Source organism: Poecilia formosa, unplaced genomic scaffold (genome assembly GCF_000485575.1).
Source record: "Poecilia formosa unplaced genomic scaffold, Poecilia_formosa-5.1.2 Scaffold27, whole genome shotgun sequence".
In the NCBI taxonomy this organism is placed as follows: domain Eukaryota; kingdom Metazoa; phylum Chordata; class Actinopteri; order Cyprinodontiformes; family Poeciliidae; genus Poecilia; species Poecilia formosa.
In genome coordinates, this window is record NW_006799966.1 from 2,146,256 (window position 1) to 2,168,633 (window position 22,378).

The 22,378-nt window shown below is 38.1% G+C and overlaps 1 protein-coding gene across 2 annotated transcripts in view; it reads right to left on the bottom strand.

The window, feature by feature from the left end:
- Positions 1 to 14,668, bottom strand: part of wnt9a (wingless-type MMTV integration site family, member 9A) — a 28,892-nt gene extending 14,224 nt beyond the window's left edge. For both annotated transcript variants that reach the window (XR_001661686.1, XM_007548638.2), the window contains exon 1: positions 14,312 to 14,668. Coding sequence is in view for 1 of the 2 variants with exons in the window: in XM_007548638.2 (XP_007548700.1) it covers positions 14,312 to 14,403 (92 nt within the window). In the remaining variant the exon portion in view is untranslated. The remainder of the gene's footprint in view (positions 1 to 14,311) is intronic.
- Positions 14,669 to 22,378: the final 7,710 nt, after the last annotated feature.

Below are 22,378 nucleotides of genomic sequence, written 5' to 3' on the forward strand. Positions count from 1 at the left end.
AATTAATTCCCTCTTTACGAAGCTGAAACCCCATCAATTGGCACCTCAATAGCCACAGGTTTGCCACTTATACTAAATGAAATGCATATATTTGACTAGACCTTATTATGAACAAAGTATTGTTTACCTTAAAATATTCCACTTAGCGTATAGTGTAGCTTGTACTCCTCAACATACTTAAAAAAAAGTAAGCTCTATTTTTTTTTTTTTGCCTTGAACACAATATTATAAAGGGCCAAATCACAAAGATGTTGTCAAAATAGATTTATCCTATATGTGTTGCTCTAAATGGATGCTATTTTGGCATACAATCATAAAGACTTAAGTGCAAGTGTTCCCTGTATTGGGAAAAAATAAAAATGCTAAAAATGGCAAAGAGAAGCTGAGCTAATACCCATCTAGACATCAAACAAAAGATTTGACTTTCAATTTAGCTTTCAGCTGTGATATATCATCATGTTTTAGTGGGATGAGCCAGAATGGTAAATGTGCTTGTTGTATTTACTAGCATAAATGTTTTCTTTTGATTCTTTAGAAAGTTCACATGATCCAGTATATCTCTGTCTTGGTTCATCTTTTTTTTTTTTTTTTTTCCTGGAAAATGCCGTACACAAAGCCATAGCAGCCTCTGGCTTTGTGTTCTTGTCTTTCCTTTTGACAAATAATACATCAGGTTCAGAGATTTCCATTTAACTTTGGCATTATGAAGTCCATGTCAAAGCCATTCCTGTATTCATTTTGCCTCTCTTCGCCATAGAAAGTACCCCTGACTCAATGCTTCTTTCACCCTGGAACACCCCCTTTTTCCTTCCAATGATAAGTTTTACTATGTCTATTTTGGGACAAAGTTATGGGGTCATTTCTGTAATGAAGCACATTAATCTTTGATTTTATTTCCCGTGGAACACAACTGACTCAGTGCTTCAGTGTTTAGCTGCGTCTCCTTTCAGGATGTAGTCATTGGCAAAGCCATATCTGCCAACGACCACATGTACTTGTTTTGTTCTTTATTAGAAAGTACTTCTTGTCCTCTCAACCCCCAGCTCTTCATGTCTGATGGTCAGATATGCGCACCCTGGTTCAGATGGACTTTTGTTCCTTTTAAAAAAAAATCCTTCGACTGTCATCACATGCCTGTTAAGGAAGAGAATAACTTTTTTCCAAATAATATTACATAATCAACTGAATTTATGCTGTATTAAAATTGCAATTGATCTGGACCGTATAGAACCGAATACGTCACCCAGCACAGGGTGGCAATAGATATGAATTGAATTTGATACTATATCAAATAAATTAGACAGACCCTTTTCACATCCTCCTCACTTTCAGTAGCCAAGCTGTAACAGCACACAACTTCTGGGCAAAAAGAGGGGTTCTACCCCTGAAAACACTTCAATGTATGATACATCAAATATTAGATCGAGGCAAAACAAAATTGACCTGACACACTGATTTCTGATGGTTAGAACACAGCAAGCGAAATATATCAAGACATGTATCAACTTTAGAAAAAAAAAAAAAACACTAAATATTAATGTCATGATATGACATGTATGCACATTAGGAAACATAACTAATTATAGAACATAGTTGGCTGCATTAGAAGTTCAACAAACAACAAAAACTACCTTTTTTTACAGGATGAACATGTAAAAAAAGAATGTGTTTTCTTTGCTTTCAAAGAAAACACATTTTTTCAAAACAAAGAATGTGTTTTCATCTCATGCACCATTTTCTGAAGGTGTTTTTGTTTGAGGTGTTGGCACAGCAACAGTGGCTACCCATGGAACATAACACCAACATATAAAACTCATTATAATCCTATGTGAAGTTCTTACCGATGTTTGCTCAGCTTTGCTTTTTTCCACTCACACACATGCTTCTCTATACACTTCTCACAGACATTGCTGACATACTCTCACGCTGCACCTCCTCCACTGTCTTTTCACTTAGTAACACAGGAGTTTGTTTAGTCGCTTCTCTCTACCTGTCAGCACCTCCCATTGCCCGTGACATATTTACTTTATATACATTTTCCATTGCAGCCAGTTCGAAAAGCAGCTCATTTCACATAGCGGAGCCTCAAAGTCAGTCCCTCGAGGAAATTATTGACCAGCTCTCTGACTTTCGCCATCATCGCTCCCTCTTATGGCTTCACACTGCGGTCCTACAAGTGACCCCTAGCTGGTCCTGCTGCATATTCTTCATTAGGCATGTAAATAGAACAGAAAGTATACTAAACATTGTAGAAAAATCACTAATATAGCGCAGTTTTCTGTGTGTGTATTAAATTCAAGGGTTTGGAGCAATGCAAGTTGAATCTTCAGGTCTTAAAACAGAGATTTTCTCATTTATACAGAGGACCGCTGAGAAATTCAAATCAGATTATTTGTAAAACAAGATCATTCTTAGGATATTTCAGGGATTTGTCTTTTTGTTTGTTTGTTTGTTTGTTTGTTTTGTTTTGGGGGTTTTTGCAGCTCACATCCGGTGTCCATTCATACAGCAGTAATGCTGCCTTCAATTTTTTCCCCTGAAGTGTGCTATGTGCACATGCATGTGGGCTCCAATGACCTTAAGTCAACACCTATACGAGTCTGTAGTGGCTGAATGCGCCCAGACAGAAAAAGCACAAAAGCCACAATTTCTCCATCAGTCTGAACTTGCAGGTTGTGTGGTCTTATGTCTCCAACATCATAACCAACCCCCTCCCGCTCCTTAAGCTTCCCCCCCCCTACTTTCCAAACTTCCTCTATTCCCACTGGTCAATATCTCTAAACGGATGTCAATCACTTGGCCCAGCTGTTTGCTTAAAACGAAGCGTCCTCTGGACAAAACCACTGCTGTACGAGAACATAACCCACAGAAGACGGTGACAGACACGGACATGTGTCCTGGAATAGTCCAACTGTCATGAAGACAAACTACCCTGCTCACTTGAGGCTAATCTGTGCGCAATAAATACAAGAGATATCAATCATTAAATTATATACTGAGGTCTGTAGAAAGTTTATCTTGTTAGGACAGATATATTTTTTCCTTGCTTTAACTTTTTCTTCCTGCCGTCTCAGCCGTTAAAGTGCCCCATTTTTTTATTTTTTTATTTTTATTTTTTTTGTGGCAAGGTTACATACTTTTCCTCAGAACTCTTGGATGAACTTCAGACCACCCGGTCCAACTCCCATCTGGTATATCACAGCCCAGGCCATGCCAAAGGTAGGAGCAGTGTGAGCGTGTGTGGCGTTTTCCCACTGGCCCACTCTATTCTCTGGCTGACAAAGTGCTCCATAGCTTAGACCTAAATAATTGGAGAAACCATGAATCAGTGTCGAATGACTCTCTGGGTCAGGCAGTCTCAAGACTATTGTCCACCTCCATGAAGTTTATGTAAGAATAAATCCTACCCTAGCCACTTCTCTCCTTGGTGATATTGATCATTTTTCTAATTGTTAAAAAAATAGGAAAAATATACATAAGGCTAGAATTAGATTAGTCCCTGGCTGACATCACTAGATATTGTGATGAGACCCAAGAAGCCAGGGGTCGCACACTGCTGTGACATAATGAAAAAGACTTTCAAAGCCTAGTAATGCTGGTATTTCTAATTATGAATTTGCTATTGATTGAGTAATGACTCCTTCTGTGCAAATGTCATAAAATACTTAGGAGCCCTGATTTTCCAGCGCTTGAAGGGGAAGTTGATTATCTTCTATGACTTAACAGGATACGACCTAAAGTTATGTCATTTCGTCCTGTCTGGTCATTTACACAGAGACAAATAAAGTATGTTGGAAAACACCCACACACTGACTGATGGGGTTTGGTTCATGAACGTGTCTTCTAAAAATATTTTTAATTTGAAAATGAGATGCCTAATATTAATAAAGTGCCTTGTGGTGGCCCAACAGTTGGACAACAGTGGTTGGGTTTGGGAATGGGAGTGGGACTATGGAGCATAATAAGAGGTTTAACTGCTATGTGAGAACTCAATGCGTCTAAGGTCAGCAGCTCAGTTGCAGTCACTGTGTGACTGGCACAGATTGGGTGTGCAGCAGTGTCCGCATGACTCCCCTGATCTAGCCCACGGCATGGCACAGAGCAGCCCTGTACCAGCGCACCAACACCCCAAACACCTTCAGGCACACAAACTTGGCTCCGGCATGAGCACAGATTGGTAAGAACAATACTAAGACTTGAAATATCATGCTTGCTTCATTATTTTCAAAACTGAACAAAATATTACAATTATTGGAATAAATTAAGATCCTAACTTTTTGGTTCGACTATAATGTCCTTGCAGTGCAGTCTGTCTATTGTAGTTTGTAGTTTTGATTACTGGATTTTAACTGAACAACTAACATATAATTTTGTTATTTCCAAACAAGCAGTTGGATGGTTTGTAAATTATCTCCTAGGTAGTATAGTTAGAGATGGGGACATATTACTAGTTGATAAAGAGGTTATTCAAGGTTCAACTCTCAGCCCATAGTTGCTTCTTAAACACAGATCAAGCACAGCTTTTATTGTAATAGTTTAATGCTCAGTGCCTACTGATTCAAAGGCTTTGGGCGCTCTCCAGTACTGTACAAGAACAGCTCTGTCTCCTACAACTTTTGTTTTTTTTTTTTTTTTTTTTTACAAATTCAAAGAGCAAGGTTGGCACCGTCTAAGAGAATGTATATATTCTTATAAGAAATGGTCAACAGTCAGTGTCTATTTCTAATTATTTTTTTTATTTTTAATTAATAAAAACTTGTCTTTAAAGACCATCTATTCATCAACTCAAGTAGGAATGTATGAAAAGAACCAAGTCCTGATTTCCCTTTAAAGTAAAATGAAAACTAGTTGAGTCAATCCTTCTGCCCATTACCAGAAGGATAATGAGCAGAATTAAACTACAAATAAATTGAATTAAACTTCAAATAAATGCATCTTGTTTGCATATTAGAAAGCATATATCACAGGTCAATGAGCTTGGTATTCTCGTGACTGAACATAAACATTAACATTATATAGACTGATCAAGTACTGGTATTAATTTACAGCCATTCTGGGTAAAATTCTTGATTGATCTTTCATAATGATGAAAATAAGCAAATCATAAAATTTAATAAACAACACAGCTTATACATTGGTGTTTCCAAGAGCAAAAACTGAACTGGGAAAGAAGGGTTTTTGAATCTATAATAATTACAATCAGCCAATTAAATATATTCAACTGATCGATTATGAACTAATTTATGCTAACCTTCCTGTGGTCTTAAGAAACAAGGGTCATTTAGACCCCGTGGGTTTTTTACTACGAGCGTGGTCCGGCAAGGTGTGCGCATTTGAGAGTTTTGTTTGCGTAGTTTCGGAAACTAACAGTCTAACAGGACAGCGCCCACGCTCCCTCTGTTCAACCGTGAAATTTTCTGTGGTCCTTCTGAACATCGTGCCAAGACCAAATGACGGTTAAAAGAGCTTTAGTTAAGTGTTTTGTTCCGCACAGTTGTTTTTTTTTTGTTGTTGTTGTTGTTGTTGTTGTTTTTTCCCCTGGAACCTTGTTTTCTTCTGTATGCAATGTCAATTCTAGTTCTGTTCCGTTTTTTTCTGTAAATAAATTTCTATAACTAATTCCAAACAGTTCAGTCACAAACACCAGCCCCTGTTTCTGCCCATTTTTAATTTTCAGGTCAGTTTTTTTTTAATTTTCTGTCCCAGACTTATGTATTTTTTGGTCTGCCTATGTTTTTATTTAAAACTTTTCCCAATTTTATTTGTACTTGCTTCAAATTTTATACACACCGTCACTGTTGATTCAGCTTATTGAAGGGGATTTTTCATATCTCCTTCAACAGAAGGATATATAATCTTTTCCATTGTTTCAACTGACAGTTCTCTTGTTAGGGACATATTCTCTGTTCTGTCTTAAAATTTGGTTTGAAGACAAGATAGATTACTAGATTTTTTCTTACTTTTTTCTTATCTTTATGTGAAAATTAGGTCAATTATGTCATTTAATGCATCATGTTTAGTAGAACATGATGCATGTTTAACAGCTGAACAGGATATGCTCTTAGAAGGGAATTTCAAGTTCAAAATATGCAATCTTACTAACCAATAAACAAACTATGTTTAGATTCTGTGGAAGGTAATGAACTATGAAACTTTCATCCCTAAATTTTCTTTTGACAAGAAGATGGTAAAAAGGAGCCACTCACTACAATAGAAGAACAATAGAAACACCATAACCCATGTTTAATATGAAAATGGATAATTTGTGCTTATTTTGCACCCATAGAACAAAGGGCTCTCGCCAGTCATAGTTCAAATTAAACAATTAAATAAAGAGCCACGTCAATGTGAACTATTCAGCTTAGAAAAATCCATGAAACTATAATTCAGATGGTCTGTCATACCACTTTAGCCTCCGTTTCATACTTGCAGTACAAAATGTAATGTAATTTGTACTGAAATAAAATGAAAATTTATATTTCATCAGTTGTGAAAATAACTGATGAGAAATGTGAATCCAACCTAAACTTCTTTTTACTTCAAGATATATATTTGTTAATATTTTGGTTATGTCAATCCAAAAATTTTAAAGGTGCTCATGAAGCCCAGGAAGGGGTTCCACAAAGTTCAATTCTTGTTTCCCTATTGTTTTCTTTATGCATAAAAAATAACCGAAAGAGCAGTTAAAACTCAAAATATCACTTTTCTGCTTAAAACAAAGCAAATTATTGTTCCACAATATATAACTTGTTAAAGAAATAACCCTGATAAGAAAATATGTAAATAATCAAAACCCCCTCATACAGTTTCAGTTTTGTTAATAAATTGACCTTGATCCAGCAAGTCAATAAGGGTTTCTGCAAAATTTAGTTCTTGGTCCAATACCGTTTTATAGATTCTTTGTTTAAAAAATATATTAATAAAAATCTATGGCAGAGCATTCCATACTCATTAATTTTCTACAGTCATTTAGCAAGTTTGTAAAATAGTTCCACTGGGTTCAGTTCTTGGTCCAGTTTTTCTGTTTACATAAATAAACTAGCAGAGAGCAATCTGAACTTCTCTTTTTTGGTCAATCAATAAACCTCAATGCATGTTACATGTGTATTCAATTACCACAGACTACAAATGAAAAGACTGAGAAAAACCTCACCTGTGGTTAAACGATGGAAAACACCGGACATAGTGGCCACTCTAACAAACATCATTTAATCAATGTCTTACCACTAAGTGTTTCTTGAATCTATTAGTTTTCCAGCTGCAAAGGTGATTAGATTTTTGTTTTACGACCAGTAAGTTTCCTTCACTTCTCTTTTAAACTATCAACTAATACAGCAGGCTTTTGTCGCCAGACTAGAACAGCCATCTTTTTATAATCAGATATGCATTATAGCTGCGGTCTCTTCTGCATTCCGATGGGACTGGAGCTGTAGGATGTGAGCATGCCAAACACAATTTAAAACCCTGGTCAAACCATGCAATCTTCAAAAATATCCTGTACATCCATGTTATTTTACACTGAAAGTCCCTTCGCCAATCACTACAATGAACACTGAAGTCTTTACAATAAAAGGTGTACCAACTTTCTATCATTTACTTTGTTTTATTAGATGTACGACCCAGCTTGCTGTCATCTATGGCCATATTTCTTCTCAAATCCATCTAGGAAAGTGTTCCTGACTGGGGATCCTCCTGTATACTAAGACTTATCATGGGTGTAGCAGAATTTTCCATGTGGATGAACAACGGGATTCAAAAGAAATTATGGCTTGGCTCAAATCTGAATGTTTTAAAACAGAAGTAAAAAAAGGGAGCTTTGCTTTTTTTGCAAGAAAGCATATGATCATTTATCCGAGCTTGGAGGTTTGCATAACCTCACTTCCACCGTCAAAGCATGGGTGTAAAGAGAATCCTATTGACTTGGCTCTCTCTAAAGTGATACCCTTAGAGGTGTGGCTGTGGCCACAGGATATCCTATGAAGTTGGGAAATCCCTCTATCAATGGGACTCCATGCCCTTGCTGCACAGCAGGGCTAATCAGTTTTTAGGGCTTGGTAATGAGACGCCTGCCACCGCTCTTGGCCAGGCAATGGCAGCCTGGGCCCACACCAGTTCTGCTGCTTCTAATAAGAGGTAATCACACAGGAGTGCTCCATAAAACTACTGCAGGGATGGTGGTTACAGCAAGACACTTTAAAATTAATTCTAAGATTCCTTAGCCATGCCAAAGAGGTTTCTTTAAAAATATGCACCACTTGATCCACAGCAGGATCCAGTAGAAGATCCAGAGATGAGAAACAGTAATGACTGAAGTGTGCACAGTGCTTTTCAAAGCATGTCCATGAAAAGGTTTTACATTTTTGACACATTATAACCAAAATTGTAAGTGTATTTTATTTAAGTTGTAAGTGTCAGACTAACTCAAAGTAGTGCATAACTGTGAAGTGGTTGAAAAAGGATGGTTTCAAAATAAAAATAATAATAATAATAAATTCTAAAAAGTGCAATGACCTTCTGAAAACACAGAATCACTAAATTGCATTCTCTTGTGTGCAGCCTGGTAAAAACCAGCTCATTTTTTCTGCACTTTGCTTCATATTCTCTTGAGAAACGATTGCTTGGTGTGTGCATGGATTCTGTTAAAATGTAAATTTAACCCAATCCCTAATATTTGTCAATGACTTATGTAATGCACCAGTTCAACAGTTTGAAGCTTACCAGAAATTGCCTGCATTGTAAACAACCATCAACCACAGTGAAGAGAGAAGTGCCGAGCTGAACGAGATGGCTGTTAATGTTAATTCAATATTTGCTAGCATGGCCAAAATGGACTGAATGGCTTCGATCACTTCCTCCACTGTCGTTACTAAGACTCTATTCAGACTACAATTCCAGTTCAACTCATGAAAATCAACATCAGTGATTACAACGTCTGTCTCTTCAATTATTTCCCTGGCTGAAATTCTGCCAGAGAAATTCTGTGAAGAAAGATTTTAATTGAGCAGAATTGCGCTGTAAGGCAATGGATGGGCTAGCTTGTGTGTGATTTAATTTCAGAATAAATCCAACTGTTCTGTGAAGGCTTCAAATGTTTGCTAGAGGATAGCTTAAAACAAAGTTACACAATAAAATCCTAAGCTCTGGGGCCTTATTTAAGTCATTCAAAATAGAAATAACAAGGTACAAATGCAAACCTACCAAGAGATTGCAGTCCAACTAAAGTGACAGGATGGGAAATGAGATCATCAACAAGAAAAATCAAGCAAGATTTCCATTGTCACTCTGGAGGAGCTGCAGACACCCACAGCTCTGGTGAAACAATCTGCCAATACAACTACTACCTATCTTGCACTGTAGAAATCTAGTCTTTATGGAAGTAAGTTATTGTCAAACGAGCAATGGACAGGGAACAAAAATTAAACTTCTGGATCTTGAGGCAAATCACTATGCACAGTGAAAAACTAACATTGCACATTCCATTTCACAATTATGAAGTCACCAAAATCTCAATTAATTCAAGATTCAAGTAAAATGTGGAAAAGTTCAACAAATATCAGTAATTTTGAAAACCAATGTAGAAAAAAAAAAAGCTCAATAAATTGGTACTCAACTCATTTGTTCTGCTATTTTTGTGCCTGTTGCTTCTCACTTTTATTGGCCTACTGCAAAATAACAAACAAACAAAAAACAGTCTGTCCTAAAGCACAACAATGCAGCTTGAGTAGCAAACTGATAACAGATATGGTAGCAATTTAACATCAACTACTATGCTTGCATCTTTCCGGATGGCGGGGTGTCTAATTGGTGGATTCCAGTTGCATGGCTGTGGGCAGGCTTCCTGTATATGTCGCACACGACAAACTAAATTAAACAGAAAAAAAAGGGAAAAAAATTCTTGACTCAGTTTGAGGACCCACATTCGGCAGAGTTAACAAGACCACAGAATTACATGCCTTATACAAACACTCAGATTTAAGCCAACAGAGGTACCTCAGGGAGCAGACATGAGTCTAAAATTTAAGAAAATAACTCATCAATGTCATGTAATTTTCAGCTGAAGGAGTTTCTTTAACTTTTCCCGTTCAATCTGTAACGATAACTGAGCAGTAGATGGGCACCTGCCACAACAAGCTGAGGGAACACACACACACACACACAAAAAAAAAAGAGTTTGCATTCTTGTGGCAAAGAATGACAATTTATGTTGGTGCTCGACTACGCCAGGAATCCCACCCCACCCTCGGGTGAGTGCACTATGGGCAGGAGAGATTGTGTTTATGTTACACTTACGCTCCACCGCACTCTGGAAATTGGGTATGCAACATTGACTATTTTCAGTAAATCAGTACCCAGGAGGCCCTAGGAAGACTCACACTCATGGAATATTTATTTGAACAGGTTTGTGTTTGCGTGCGTCCTCCCAAGTTAAGGCCCGCAACGTCGCCGGTGTCAGGTTTCTGAGAACCTTGCCACGAGGCAGTCACACTTTGAATCTGAGTCACCTGTTCAGGCAGTTTCAGTATGGTTGGCAGTACTCAGTCGTATTCTCCTCTGACGGGGCTGCGTAATAATAAATCTGAAATATGATAACACCACATGCCCCCCCCAAACCCCTCCCACATCACAGAGAACAGAGCTAGAAGCAAGTGCTAATTTGAATGAGTCAACATGCATTGTCATTATGATCATCAGGGCTGGTGCAGATGCCACTTTGGCACATCAGTTTTAAAACGCATCACCTGCCAACGTCAACAGTGGCAACAGTAAGAAGTCAGGAACAGAAAGCAGAGTTGCATTTGTTTCTTCTAATGTGATACAAATGCAAACTGAACCTAAATACCAAATCAGAGACAGGAAAAGCAACCGATGTACATTACAGACATGCTTTTCCTTGGGGGTTCCTCCCATCCTAGAGACTTTATTGTAGTTTACAACAACTTGAAAGTTGTTATAAATACTACAAGTGGCAATATTTCAATTTATTTATTTTTTCTGTTTAAATTTGGATTTAAAGGAATCATGCAAAAAAGAAAATCAAACATTTAAAAGGTAGATTTCCCCCTCTGCAAAATTATTTTATGGAAAGACAAAACCCCACTTCAGTTGGTGAAAATGTCTCACATTTGAGCCTTACAGTCCCTTAGGGGGTAATTTTTTGTGGTCTCTTGCAGATTCACCACAGTTCACGGACCACCTAATACCTCTGGGTCCTGCACATCCATACCTACCATAAATTTGACTACGCTGGAAATGCCTCAGGTGTCATCACTCTGCAGTCTGTAACCATTTGTCTCCGTATCTGGAGAGCACTAACGACACCCGTGAGGAATTTTTGCTAAGAGAAACAAAACAAAACAGGCAGGTAGCTCTTGCTTCATTACAGTCCAAAATCTTTTCGGATTAGTTACAGGTGAAACATGACAATTGGCCAAGTGGACCTCATTTTAATGGCCTTATCAGAACCCCAGTTAGTCTGAGGAATAAGTGGACTCGGCTACTGCACAAGTTCCCAAAACCTGCCACGTACCTTTCGAAAGAGCTTCTAATTTTTACACATAACTTTATGTTTGGTTAACAAGAATAAGACTAATTTTACATTTACCTGGAGAGTTTGATTTAAAAAAAAAAAAAAAAAAAAGTTTTGATCATGTTTCAGATTTGTGTAGAGTTTGAAATGGACTAATTAATTCTGAGTGGATACTGAAACTATGGTCAATTAAATTGGTAAAGACAGACAAAGGATGTACAACTTTTTATAGTTGTAACTAGAGAGGTAAATATCTGTCTTTATTTTCGAACATACCATTTCAGTCTAAGACATGGGTCCTAACCCTTACCGGTCCTTACGGGCCGGAGTCCTGCAATTTTTTTGATGAGTCTCTGATCCAACACACTTGAATCAAATGGCTGATTTACCTGCTTAGTACACAGACAAGTTCTCCAGAGTCCTGCTAATGTCCTCATTGTTTCACTCAGGTGTGTTGAAGTGGAGGCACATCTAAAAGTTGCAGGACAGCAGCCCTCAATGACTGGAGCTGAAACCCCTGGTCTAACGTATTGCACTGCTCACTCTCAAATCGCTGTCCTCATGACTAAAAAAGAAGAAGGAAAAAAAAAAAAAGAAATCTTGCTTCCTTGAAAATATTCTCTGTCCTCACATAAAACTATATTTATACACCGAGTCTGAACACCTCTTGCACAACTAATCTCCTTTTCTGTTTGGATTCTTCTCCTCTAACTTAAACTTCCTTGTTCATGATGCAAACCTGCTTGCACCGATTTGTCCTCTCTGATAGTGGTTTCTTTTTGCTCGTGCCAATCAGATGGGTATGACAGTGTGCAACCATGACATCATTGCCTTCTTTAGCGGTGAGTTCATGGCATTCAGAGAGTTCATTCCAAATTATGGCAAAATGTCTGAATTTAACTATACACTGAAATAAGGACTTCTGACTATACAGTTAAACACAGTGCAAACCAAAGGGAGAAAAAAAAAAAACTTCTCCCTATAGAGGGCTCTATTGACCCCACCTGACAACAAATGACAAGTGGAGGAGCGTTTGGTCAGGTTTTAGTTTGGAAAAACATTAAATGGAGGTATGTTCCTGGCTCTCCAGTAGAATAATGCTGAAGGTCACCAAGCTGTTTGGGATCATTAGCGCTATTGAGATTGCATTTCTAAGCCACATGGGATCAATGTTTCTAAGTAAGTAGTAATAGTAAAAAAAAAAAAAAAAAAAAAAAAGAAAGACACTACTCAAGTTCAAATGCAGGACACATTTATCTTGAACTATATTTAAGAAATCTGATGTTAAGTAACAACTCATCAACTTGTGTTAAATATTCACTGCTCTAAGCAATTAGGGATGAACAGTATAAAAGGGATGTTGGAGGTGCTGAAGTGGTGTGTGGGTGTGCACTCATTATTTTGTACCATTGTCATTTTATACCACTGTTTTCAGGTACAAAGGGAGCCGTCTGCTATGGGATATTTCATACCAGCCATGCATGAAGATGTACCCACCAAGGGGACATTATGTACCTGCAAACAATCAACAAATTTAATTTCTCATAGTCTACTGTATTAAAATGTATTTTGATAAATCAAAATAAATAGTGTCCACCAACTTCAGGACACGTAGACTGATTTTGGTTGGTTCAGGGGTGCTTAAGACCTTAGAATTTTTCATGATTTATAAAAAAAAATACTTAATTTACAATTTAAAAAAAACAATTGTAATGAAATGATTGCATGTTTTGACATGCAAAATGAATGTATAAAGGGTAGTATATAGATGGGGATGGTGGCTGATGGGCATATCTCAAAGTGTCCCCCAAGTCTTTTTCTGCCCAGGGCTCTATAAAATATTGATTCAGCTCTGTCCAAAAGTAAACATTAAGATACTGAAACTTAAAAAAAAAAAGTAGCATTGAAGTAAAAGTTGTGAGTTACACCTAAAACCCAAGGCATTCCCTTGAGAATAATCGTCCTTTACCCCCTAACCCCCTCTAAATTAAACATTATTGTAGGTATCACAGGAGTCATGAAATGTTCAGAATTGCAAATACCCCAACACGTGTTCCAAATGTTGTTTAAATTTGACCGGGCCAGTAGAGGGAAAAAAGCGGGGGGTTGTGGTGGTAGGGGAGGTGGTGGTGGGGAGATCTCGCCATAGCTCTGCGATGTTTATGCTGGATGGGGGGAAATTTCTGTGCAAGCTGAGCAGACGATTCGGCCACCGGTTCAGTTCAGTCAGATTGCTTTATTGTTACCAGCTGTTGGGTCTGAGGCGCACACAACTCACCTTTCGCTCCGCGCGGCTCCGTTTCGGAGTCGACTCAGGATGTGATTTTACAAACGCTTTCAGCAAAAGAATCAGCTGACCGCTACCTGCCATTCAGCTGACGCTCGAAGAGTAACTTTACAGTGGGTGCTGGCTCAATTGTCGGCGGGGAAAGAATGGGGGTGAACTATATATCCTCAGCCAACATTACTCCGAGGTTGCGTGTCGACCTTTAATAGACGCTGCGGTGCTGATAGTTAGTTGCCCCCTGCTCCCTGAAACTGCAGACAACCTGCTGCAGACACCAGCTGCGAGGCCTCAAAGTGACACTTCTCTGGCCCTTCATGCTCTTAGAGTCGCAACAAATCGCTGTCATGTATACAGTGCAATTTCTAAACTGAGCAAACCGTTGTTAACAAAAATGTAAAAATAAATAAATACCTGCTTTGTTATTCGGGAAGCAAAGAAATCAATGAAAGCAGCATCGTAGCCCTACACTGTGTGCGTGTGTGTGCATCAGTTCTTACCCGAAGTAAGCTGTGGTTGGTCCAGGCAAGCTGAGAAGATGCACTATAACTGTGAACGATAACCATCCCAGGAGTAGGTGTCCATCCAGCATTTTGCTGCGGCTCCAGGGCAGATCATTTCGTTTCTCCTGAGTAGCTGTGTAAAATCCCTTGTTGTAAGCTCAACACTTCTTATACAGAGAGGCGCTGCGCTCCTCCCATGAACACAGAGAGAGAGAGAGAGAGAGGGGGAGAGGGAGAGAGAGGGAGATGGCAATACTGCACTGATTCACAATTCCCTCTCAGGTTTCGCTGAGATTATTCATCTCTCGGTTTGACTTAATGTATGATTAGTGCGACAGCTTCCTCTCTGTGGGACTTTTAAAGCTATGCACAGTTGAGTTCGATGACTTATGTCAGGCTGAGATTAACTGGACTGTTTGATAAATTGCTTTCAGTCAGTGACAGTTTGTTTCCAGGGAATTGTAAACCGGTACAAACAGATGTAATGCTGTTAAAGCATATCAAGTTTTGTTGTTGTTTTGGGGCAGATACAGAGAAAATCAGTGTAGCTCTTTTTGTTTTCTTTTCTTTTTTTTTGTCTGTGATTTTCCATTTGTTCCATTTTACTAGAATTACTCAAATATTGCACAATGCTTTTCTTTATATCAGATTAAATTAACTTTGCATTTAAAGCACATGTTGAAATTGAAGTTACCCTCACTTACAGCCATCTTATCCTATGCATAACACAGAGTAAAATATTAGTCTAAGCCATAGTTGTAGGCTCATAAAAGTAAGCTCAAATTATTTAATCTGGCTAAAACATTTTATATGTAGAAATGACAATAAATGAAAAGTTAATACTAAAGTCAAAATAATTCTGGAACATACCCCAGAACAGAATTAAAGATCACTGATGTTACCTTCAGCTGTAGTTTCCACTGCACATACATATTAAGGTATATTTGGTGTCAGAACTATTAAATCAGCCTGGGGCTTCACTGTACTTTGCAGAAATGTTGCAGTTACAGCTTCTACCAGTTTAGCACATTTGGAAATCCCAGTGCTAATTCTTCTTTGCACCATTGTTCAAGTTCAGTCAGACTGGATGGAGAGTGTCTGTGAACACCAGTTCTCTGAGAATCTCAAATAGTTTTAGACCTGGACTTTGACTGAGCCTTTCTAAAACATGAGGATGCTTTGTCAAAACCTCTTACGTCCTATCTCTGGCTGTATGTTCAGAGTTGCGTTCTCGCTTAAATGCGGACCTCTCAACCAGTTTTATATCTTTGCATCCTCCTACAGTTGTTCTTTTAATATTGCCTTCTATTTAACTCCATCCATCTTCCCATCTTCTCCGACCAATGTCCCTGTCCTTGCTAAAGAAAAGCATTCCCACTGCATGATGCTGCTACTGCCACATTTCATGTTGTTGGTTGATGGTTCAGGAATGTTAGGATATTGTTCTTTAGCAAATTGTTTCATTCAACTGCTTGTCTGTTGCCTTCTTTGGTCTTCAGTATTCTGCTTTGAGGCCTCCAAGGAGCAGTTGTATTTATACTGAGCTTAATTTTCACACATCAGGTCAAATCAAATGGTTGTATATTATTTTATTTAGAAGTACAACAGTAAAAAAGGGGCAGGGGAGAGAGAGCATTGCTCAAAAAATCCCAGGAAAATAATTCTGATTTGTTGCTTGTATTGTGACAAACTGTGAAACATTCAAGAGCTTTTGCAAGTTGTCAGTTAGTTGATTTAATTTCTTCAAAAATCAGAAGATGTTTCAGAAAAGTCTTTAGATTATGTACATCTAAGCACAAGCACAAGAGATTGTGCGGGGGTTCCCACACGAAAAAGAAAGCCGGTTCATAATAAGGTGAATTTTCTCAAGAATAACTGCAGGCGGTTTCTCAAGAAATCTGAATGAAATTAAGATTAAAAACCTTTAATCACTTTGCAAAAAAAAAGCACATTGAGCAACACATTGGCAAACTATCAGTTCTCAAGGCAAATATTCTGAACTCTTTGGCAAGTCAGCTCCTGAACAGTATTTACTCTTCCTACGCATTTGATTGCATAAGATTTAGAGGTTACCAAAACCTGCATTTATTGTCACAGTCAGAAAACCGTAATATGCTAGTTCTGCTGGCTCACTTAGATTTGTTTTCAATTAAAAACTAATATTTTCAGTTAGTATCATATCAGGAAGCAGAACCAAAGCAAGGCACTTTTACATAGTTTAGAAATGTTATTTTATACGAAGATGAAACTGACCGCATTATTTCCAGGTGACATATCTTGCTAAAAATGTCTTTTGTCTAAGATAGCTCTTCTTGAGTATTGCGTAAATACATTTCAGTTAGTTAGTTAACACGATTTTTTGGTACACACCTTGAGTGTTTTGCCATGAAAACACAGAGAGGTATTTGAACTTGTGTAGAATCCAATTTTTTTCAGTTACACTTGGTGAGTTTAATCACATTTTTCAAGGTTAAACCACATGTTGATGATGTCAAACTTTATTTTGATGGCTCAGCATGGTAAAAGTTTTTCTTAACATTTCAAATTACAATACATTTATTAAGTCCCATTTTGTTTGTCACTTTGAAATCATTTTCAATTCTTCTTGTGTGTGCAGTTGTCATTGTGAGTACAAGGTGTGTAAATTTTACCCCAAATTTACACCCACAAAACCACTCTTGGATGTCCACTCAACACTTGGAATTTGTATCCAAGTAAACTGTGAATTGGCAGTTTGTTTGAGGAAGTAAGGTTAGTTTGTATGAGAGCTTTATTTGGTAAATTTTTGTTTTTGTATTCTCTGCTGGTTCTTATGATTTTCTGCTGAGTTTCCATTTGAATAACATCATGTCTGCGCAGTTTTGCTTCCACTTATCCACGCCATGTTTAAAGGAATAACAAATTTATTTCTGCCAATGCACATTGCCACCGTCGTACAAAAACTTTAATTTCAGTCATATCAACAAGTCACCTTTCAAATCTGTCCATGGTTCCCTGAATAAGTATCAAGTGAAACATATAAAAAGTCTATGTGACTAGATTTTTTTTTAATGCTATTCAATACACAGTTGCATATTGACAGACCAGTAATTGGAAGCAATTGTTTCCTTGAGTATAAAGATTATCCCTAACTTTACACAGCTGCAAATGAAAAATAAAACAAAACAAAAAAAACAATGCATCAATTATGTTACAAATATATATAAACCAGGCAATGTTTCAATGTTCATAATTTGTTCAAAAAAAAAATATCATTAAATGCGTCAAAAATAGCTATTTTGTAATGTATCTGAATTCATGGCATTTATATGAAGATGACAGTACATATTTAAATGTACTGCCTTCTTCCATCTCCATACATGATGATGCCTATAGTTTTGCTAAAGATTAGTGAAATAAAAACAGCTAAGCTTTTAGATCTCACGAAGATGCTTTTTGCATGACTTTGCATGTTCAGCTCATGCTCAGCATCCATTTAAAAGCCCATACAGGTGAACACATGAAAGCCCAGGAATGTTTTGTTTTTCACCACTATAGGCTTGTCAGTCATTCCCAAAGGGCAGTTATTCAAAAGCCCCATAGGCCCTCAGTAAGAGTTGTGCTTCTTAATAACACCTGGTGTTAAGGAGATCAGCGGGAGGGTTAGTCAGTACATGACAAGAATGGACACTAATCCCGAGCAATACCCACTGGTCCTGCATGTCTCTCGAGTGGGATAATTGATTCCCACACCCTTCTTAAAACAAGCTCGCCTCCTCTTCTCAGGCCCAGCAACCTGGAAAACAGAGCTTGTTATCGTTTGGTGTCGGGGGAGCACAGTTGCAAGGACAGCAGTGGATCATTTGTAGTGTATGTGGTTGAAATTTTGTAGGTAATGGACACTAATCTCTTTAGGTTGTCAGGGATTTTCCCTCACTGTTTTTGGAGATCTTACTTCTTTTCTTTTTTTTTCTCGTTTTTCCTGCTTCTCTGACCCCCTGTCAGACTAATATAACTACCAGAGAAACCCACCCATCATTATGAGAGTTGGAAAGTCAGTTCTCGTTCAGCTGCAAAAGAGGCCTGAATACTTGCCTCAGATTAATGCCCGATTGCTGCAAGGTTTCTCTGAGCCCAGAGGTTAGCCCATGCTCCAGCCATTGAAGTGAGATGGATTTGACTAAAGAGCAAATATGAGGTTTTAGGTGTTTTCTTGGAAAGAATAATCACCTTAAATGAAATTCAAAACATTTCAGTGGTATGACAGGCTATATAGTTTGACAACTGTAGTATACATGAAATATTCTCTCTGTCGCTACAGATTAGACGAGTACAAGGATTTGAAAAGATGCAGATTATTATTGCAAGACAGTGTGTATCTTGTACAAATTGATTCATCATGTGGATTTCATGAAAATTATAGTATTGTGTTGTAGATCAAACATCTTTATGAGCAAGGAGCAAAGATCAAATTCCGTCTCCCGCTCGTCTCCTCGTGCTCTCTTGTATTAGCCTTGGTCTGACCTTGTCTTGATATCACTTCCCTGGAGAGGAATGCAAACCGTATCCGTCCAAACCCAGTTACCACCAAACTCCTCATTCTCACCATCTCTACTCCAGTGAAGGGCGATATGATCTTTTCCATGTACCAGACATAATTTGTGGCTTAGGTTTGGAGGCTGACGGTGCGTCTGCGCCGCTCTGCTGTTTCAGGCGTCGAGGCGCAGCATCCACTGCAGTTCACAGGCTGAAGAGAGAGAAAAAAAAAGTTACTGGAGAGGAACTGAAGTTGTTGTTTCTGAAACTATACCACAGATCTCCACCTTTGGAGGGTCTCCAAGATGATTACTTATGATATAATACTTGCCTTATTCTGGTGTAAAGCTGCCTACAGTGCCTTGCAAAAGTATTCATAGCAGTTGCAAATATTTTTTCATGGTACAGCCTCACTTATTTTGTTGAATTTTTCTGTGATAGTTCAGCAAAATGTACCACATTATTGTGAAATAATAATATCTTTTTTGTTTGTTTGTTTTGTTTGTTTGTTTATAAACCAGTAATACTTTGTGGAACCAACTTTTTCTGCCCTACCAGAAACAAATATTTTGGGGTATGTATCAACCAGATGTTCACACTGGAAGACTGACACAGGTCTTCTTCCAGGATTGCCATGTGTTTAGCTCCATCCGTCTTCTCAATATGCCCTGTTTCTGTGACACTGCTAAAAAAGTAGCATGATGCTACTTGGTTTATCGCATTGAAGATCACTGTTACACATGGAGCTTTGCATGTAAGCTAAAAGGTTCATATGTTGCTGGTGCCCGAGGCGAGCCACTTAACACCAAGCTGTACACCAATCTCTGTATCTATGGGTGACTGTGTGGATTTCTAAGTGAGTCTGGATGAATATGACTCTCGTGTGAAAGTGCTTTCAGTGATTTGTATGACCAGAAAAGTGTGGTATAAGTTTAGTCCATTTACCATGTCTTCTTTTTCCTCTACCTGACTTGTGGCAAACTAAGCAGGACTTCTTGCAGCTTTCTTCTGGTCAGCTTTCTAAACAGGCGACAGTTGTGGACCGAGTGACTAAAAGCCCTTTCCTGTCAACACATTCTCGCACTTCGAATGTGGTTGAGATTAACAGGAGCTGAGTAAAAATGCACATCAATGTTTGAAATTTATGTTTGTAAAAAATGTTGATAACTATGTATCATTTTTATTCCACTTTATAACAATTTTCAACTTAATATGTTTGTCACCTAAAATCTAAAGAAAGTATGGCAGTTTGTGACTGCAATGTGAAAAAGTTCAAGGGACATGAGCACTATTTGCAAAGCACTGTCAAAAACAGTAATTGAACTTAATCCTAAGATGCATTTGTAGCAGAGATAACCTTTTGTGCATGCACATTTTCTTGTGAAGTGTTGACACAAATTGTATTCAAGCATGTAGAGACTTGCTGGTTATTAAACCAACCAACCAGGAGCCACATTTAAGTTGCTGCTGCTGCTCTGTAATTGGAATAAATCTATATCATAGTAAAATAGAGATTCTGTTTTGTTTTTTTGTTTTTTGAATGTCTTCTGATTTGTTTTATGAAGAAAGATACTGAGTGGGTAACATTTTACAAATTCAAGCTCACATTTCTTTTGCTTTCTCGTAAACAATTGCATTAATATAAAACCACTGTGGGTTAGGTATTGTCCTGCCACAGCTGCGTGATACAATCCTGTCATGGTTTCTGAACAACCTGTGAAACACCCTGCCTGAGGGCTGTTTGCAGAATTGCACTTTTCTCTTTGGCCTTGAACAAACACAGCCGCTCTTTCGCAGCGTCTCTCTGGCGAGAGCATCCACAGTGACACAACACAGTCTCAACAGCACCGTCAGCGGTCTGTGCAGGGAAGCCTCAGGTATATATAAAGTGAACATGTCGGGGTCTCTACCAGCAGGTGCTGTTGATGGAGTGGTATGATCTGCCTTACGTAGCATTAATGAAACAAGACAGGGTCCGGCTGAGCAGCTGCACACTGCACAGCCACCCTTCTTGTTGATTGTAACCTGGGATGACCCAGAAGAGACTACGACTGCAGGAACAAGAGAAAGAAGAGAACAGAAAGAAAGACTTTCACACTGTTCACCATCGTCGTAAAAACTGTACATGTGATCTTTTCCCTGAAGCTCAATAACATCAACTCTTACGTTCCAAGAACTAAAAGAAACATCCTGTCCATTTCAAGATAAACCTTTTGAGAGAAACCAGTTACAATAGGATTCAAAGGTGAACATGCTGCTACAACATGGCTAGAGATTTCTACAATGTTCAGTGTACTTTATTTAGGATTCTGTGTGGAAAAATTAACAAAAAAAAATAGCACATAACTGTGAATTTTGAGAACAAAGAGGTCAGTTTTAGAAGTATTATAAAGATATAAGAACACACCAGATTGGACATGAATAAAATTGTAGACAATTTAGATGACAAAGCAACATAGCGTTAGTTAATTCATCAATTGGAAATGGAAAGAATATGTTCCATCTACAAGTCTGATGACCGGGATGAAGGCCACAAGCTGAAACTCATTGTTCTACTGACAAACTTTTTCAAGTGTTGCTATAGTCCATTCGCAAATCTACCAAAACATGGCCGTCCACCTAAAGGGAAAAGCAGGACAAAGAGAGCATTGCGTTTGTTTTCAGAATGAAAACTAACACAAGTATAAATTGTTTTGGCAATAACTCTTTGTGTGGTCAGATCCGTCTTATTCCTGTTTTTCTGCTAAAATCTGATAAAACATGGGTTATAATCAGCATTCTTTAGTCTTCTGCAAACATTAAGCTTTCTTGTGAAGATCTCTGGCAAATTTGTTAATTTGCAATTTACTCTCAAGATAATTTAGGATTGTGCAAATGACGCACTCTATGCGTGTTTTAGTGGTCAAACCCAACAAATGTGATGTCAGACCTTTCCAGGGAATCAAGATTTGAAATGGTCCACCACAATTTTCCTCCTTATCTGAAACCTTTCAGGCTGTATTACCAAGAGGCCAGATAGGGATGTCGACGCCTGTGGTAATGCCCATCCTGCAGATAAAGTTGACACAGAGGCAGAGGCTTTGCTTCTTTTCCCATGCCAATGGGCTACAAAGGGGAGAGTGATGAGTTGTTTCCAGGTGTGACCTCACAGCCAACGGAGGCCAAACTGTCATAGTATGAGAGGTGTATTTTATTTTCTCAATGATCTGAAGCTGCAACACAACACATGAGATGGCAGATCAGAAGAGCCCATCCTGATGCAAAAACTCCACTCTGCTCTTGACCGTAGCACTAAACACCATGAGTTTTTTTATTATTGTTTTGATGATATGGTCTAAAAGGATAAATGTCTAATTTGACTAGATATTCAGAGGGATTTTATTTACATTTCCCTCCAGATGTGTTCCTTATTCATTTCTGGCCAAAACTGAAAGACTAGATTGTGATCTGTGGCTGAAGATTATATTAGAATTACCTTAATGTATCAGAGAAAGCTGCTAAGAATTCAAACGATAGTCTGCACCTGTTTCCCATTTAGATGTTTTTTTT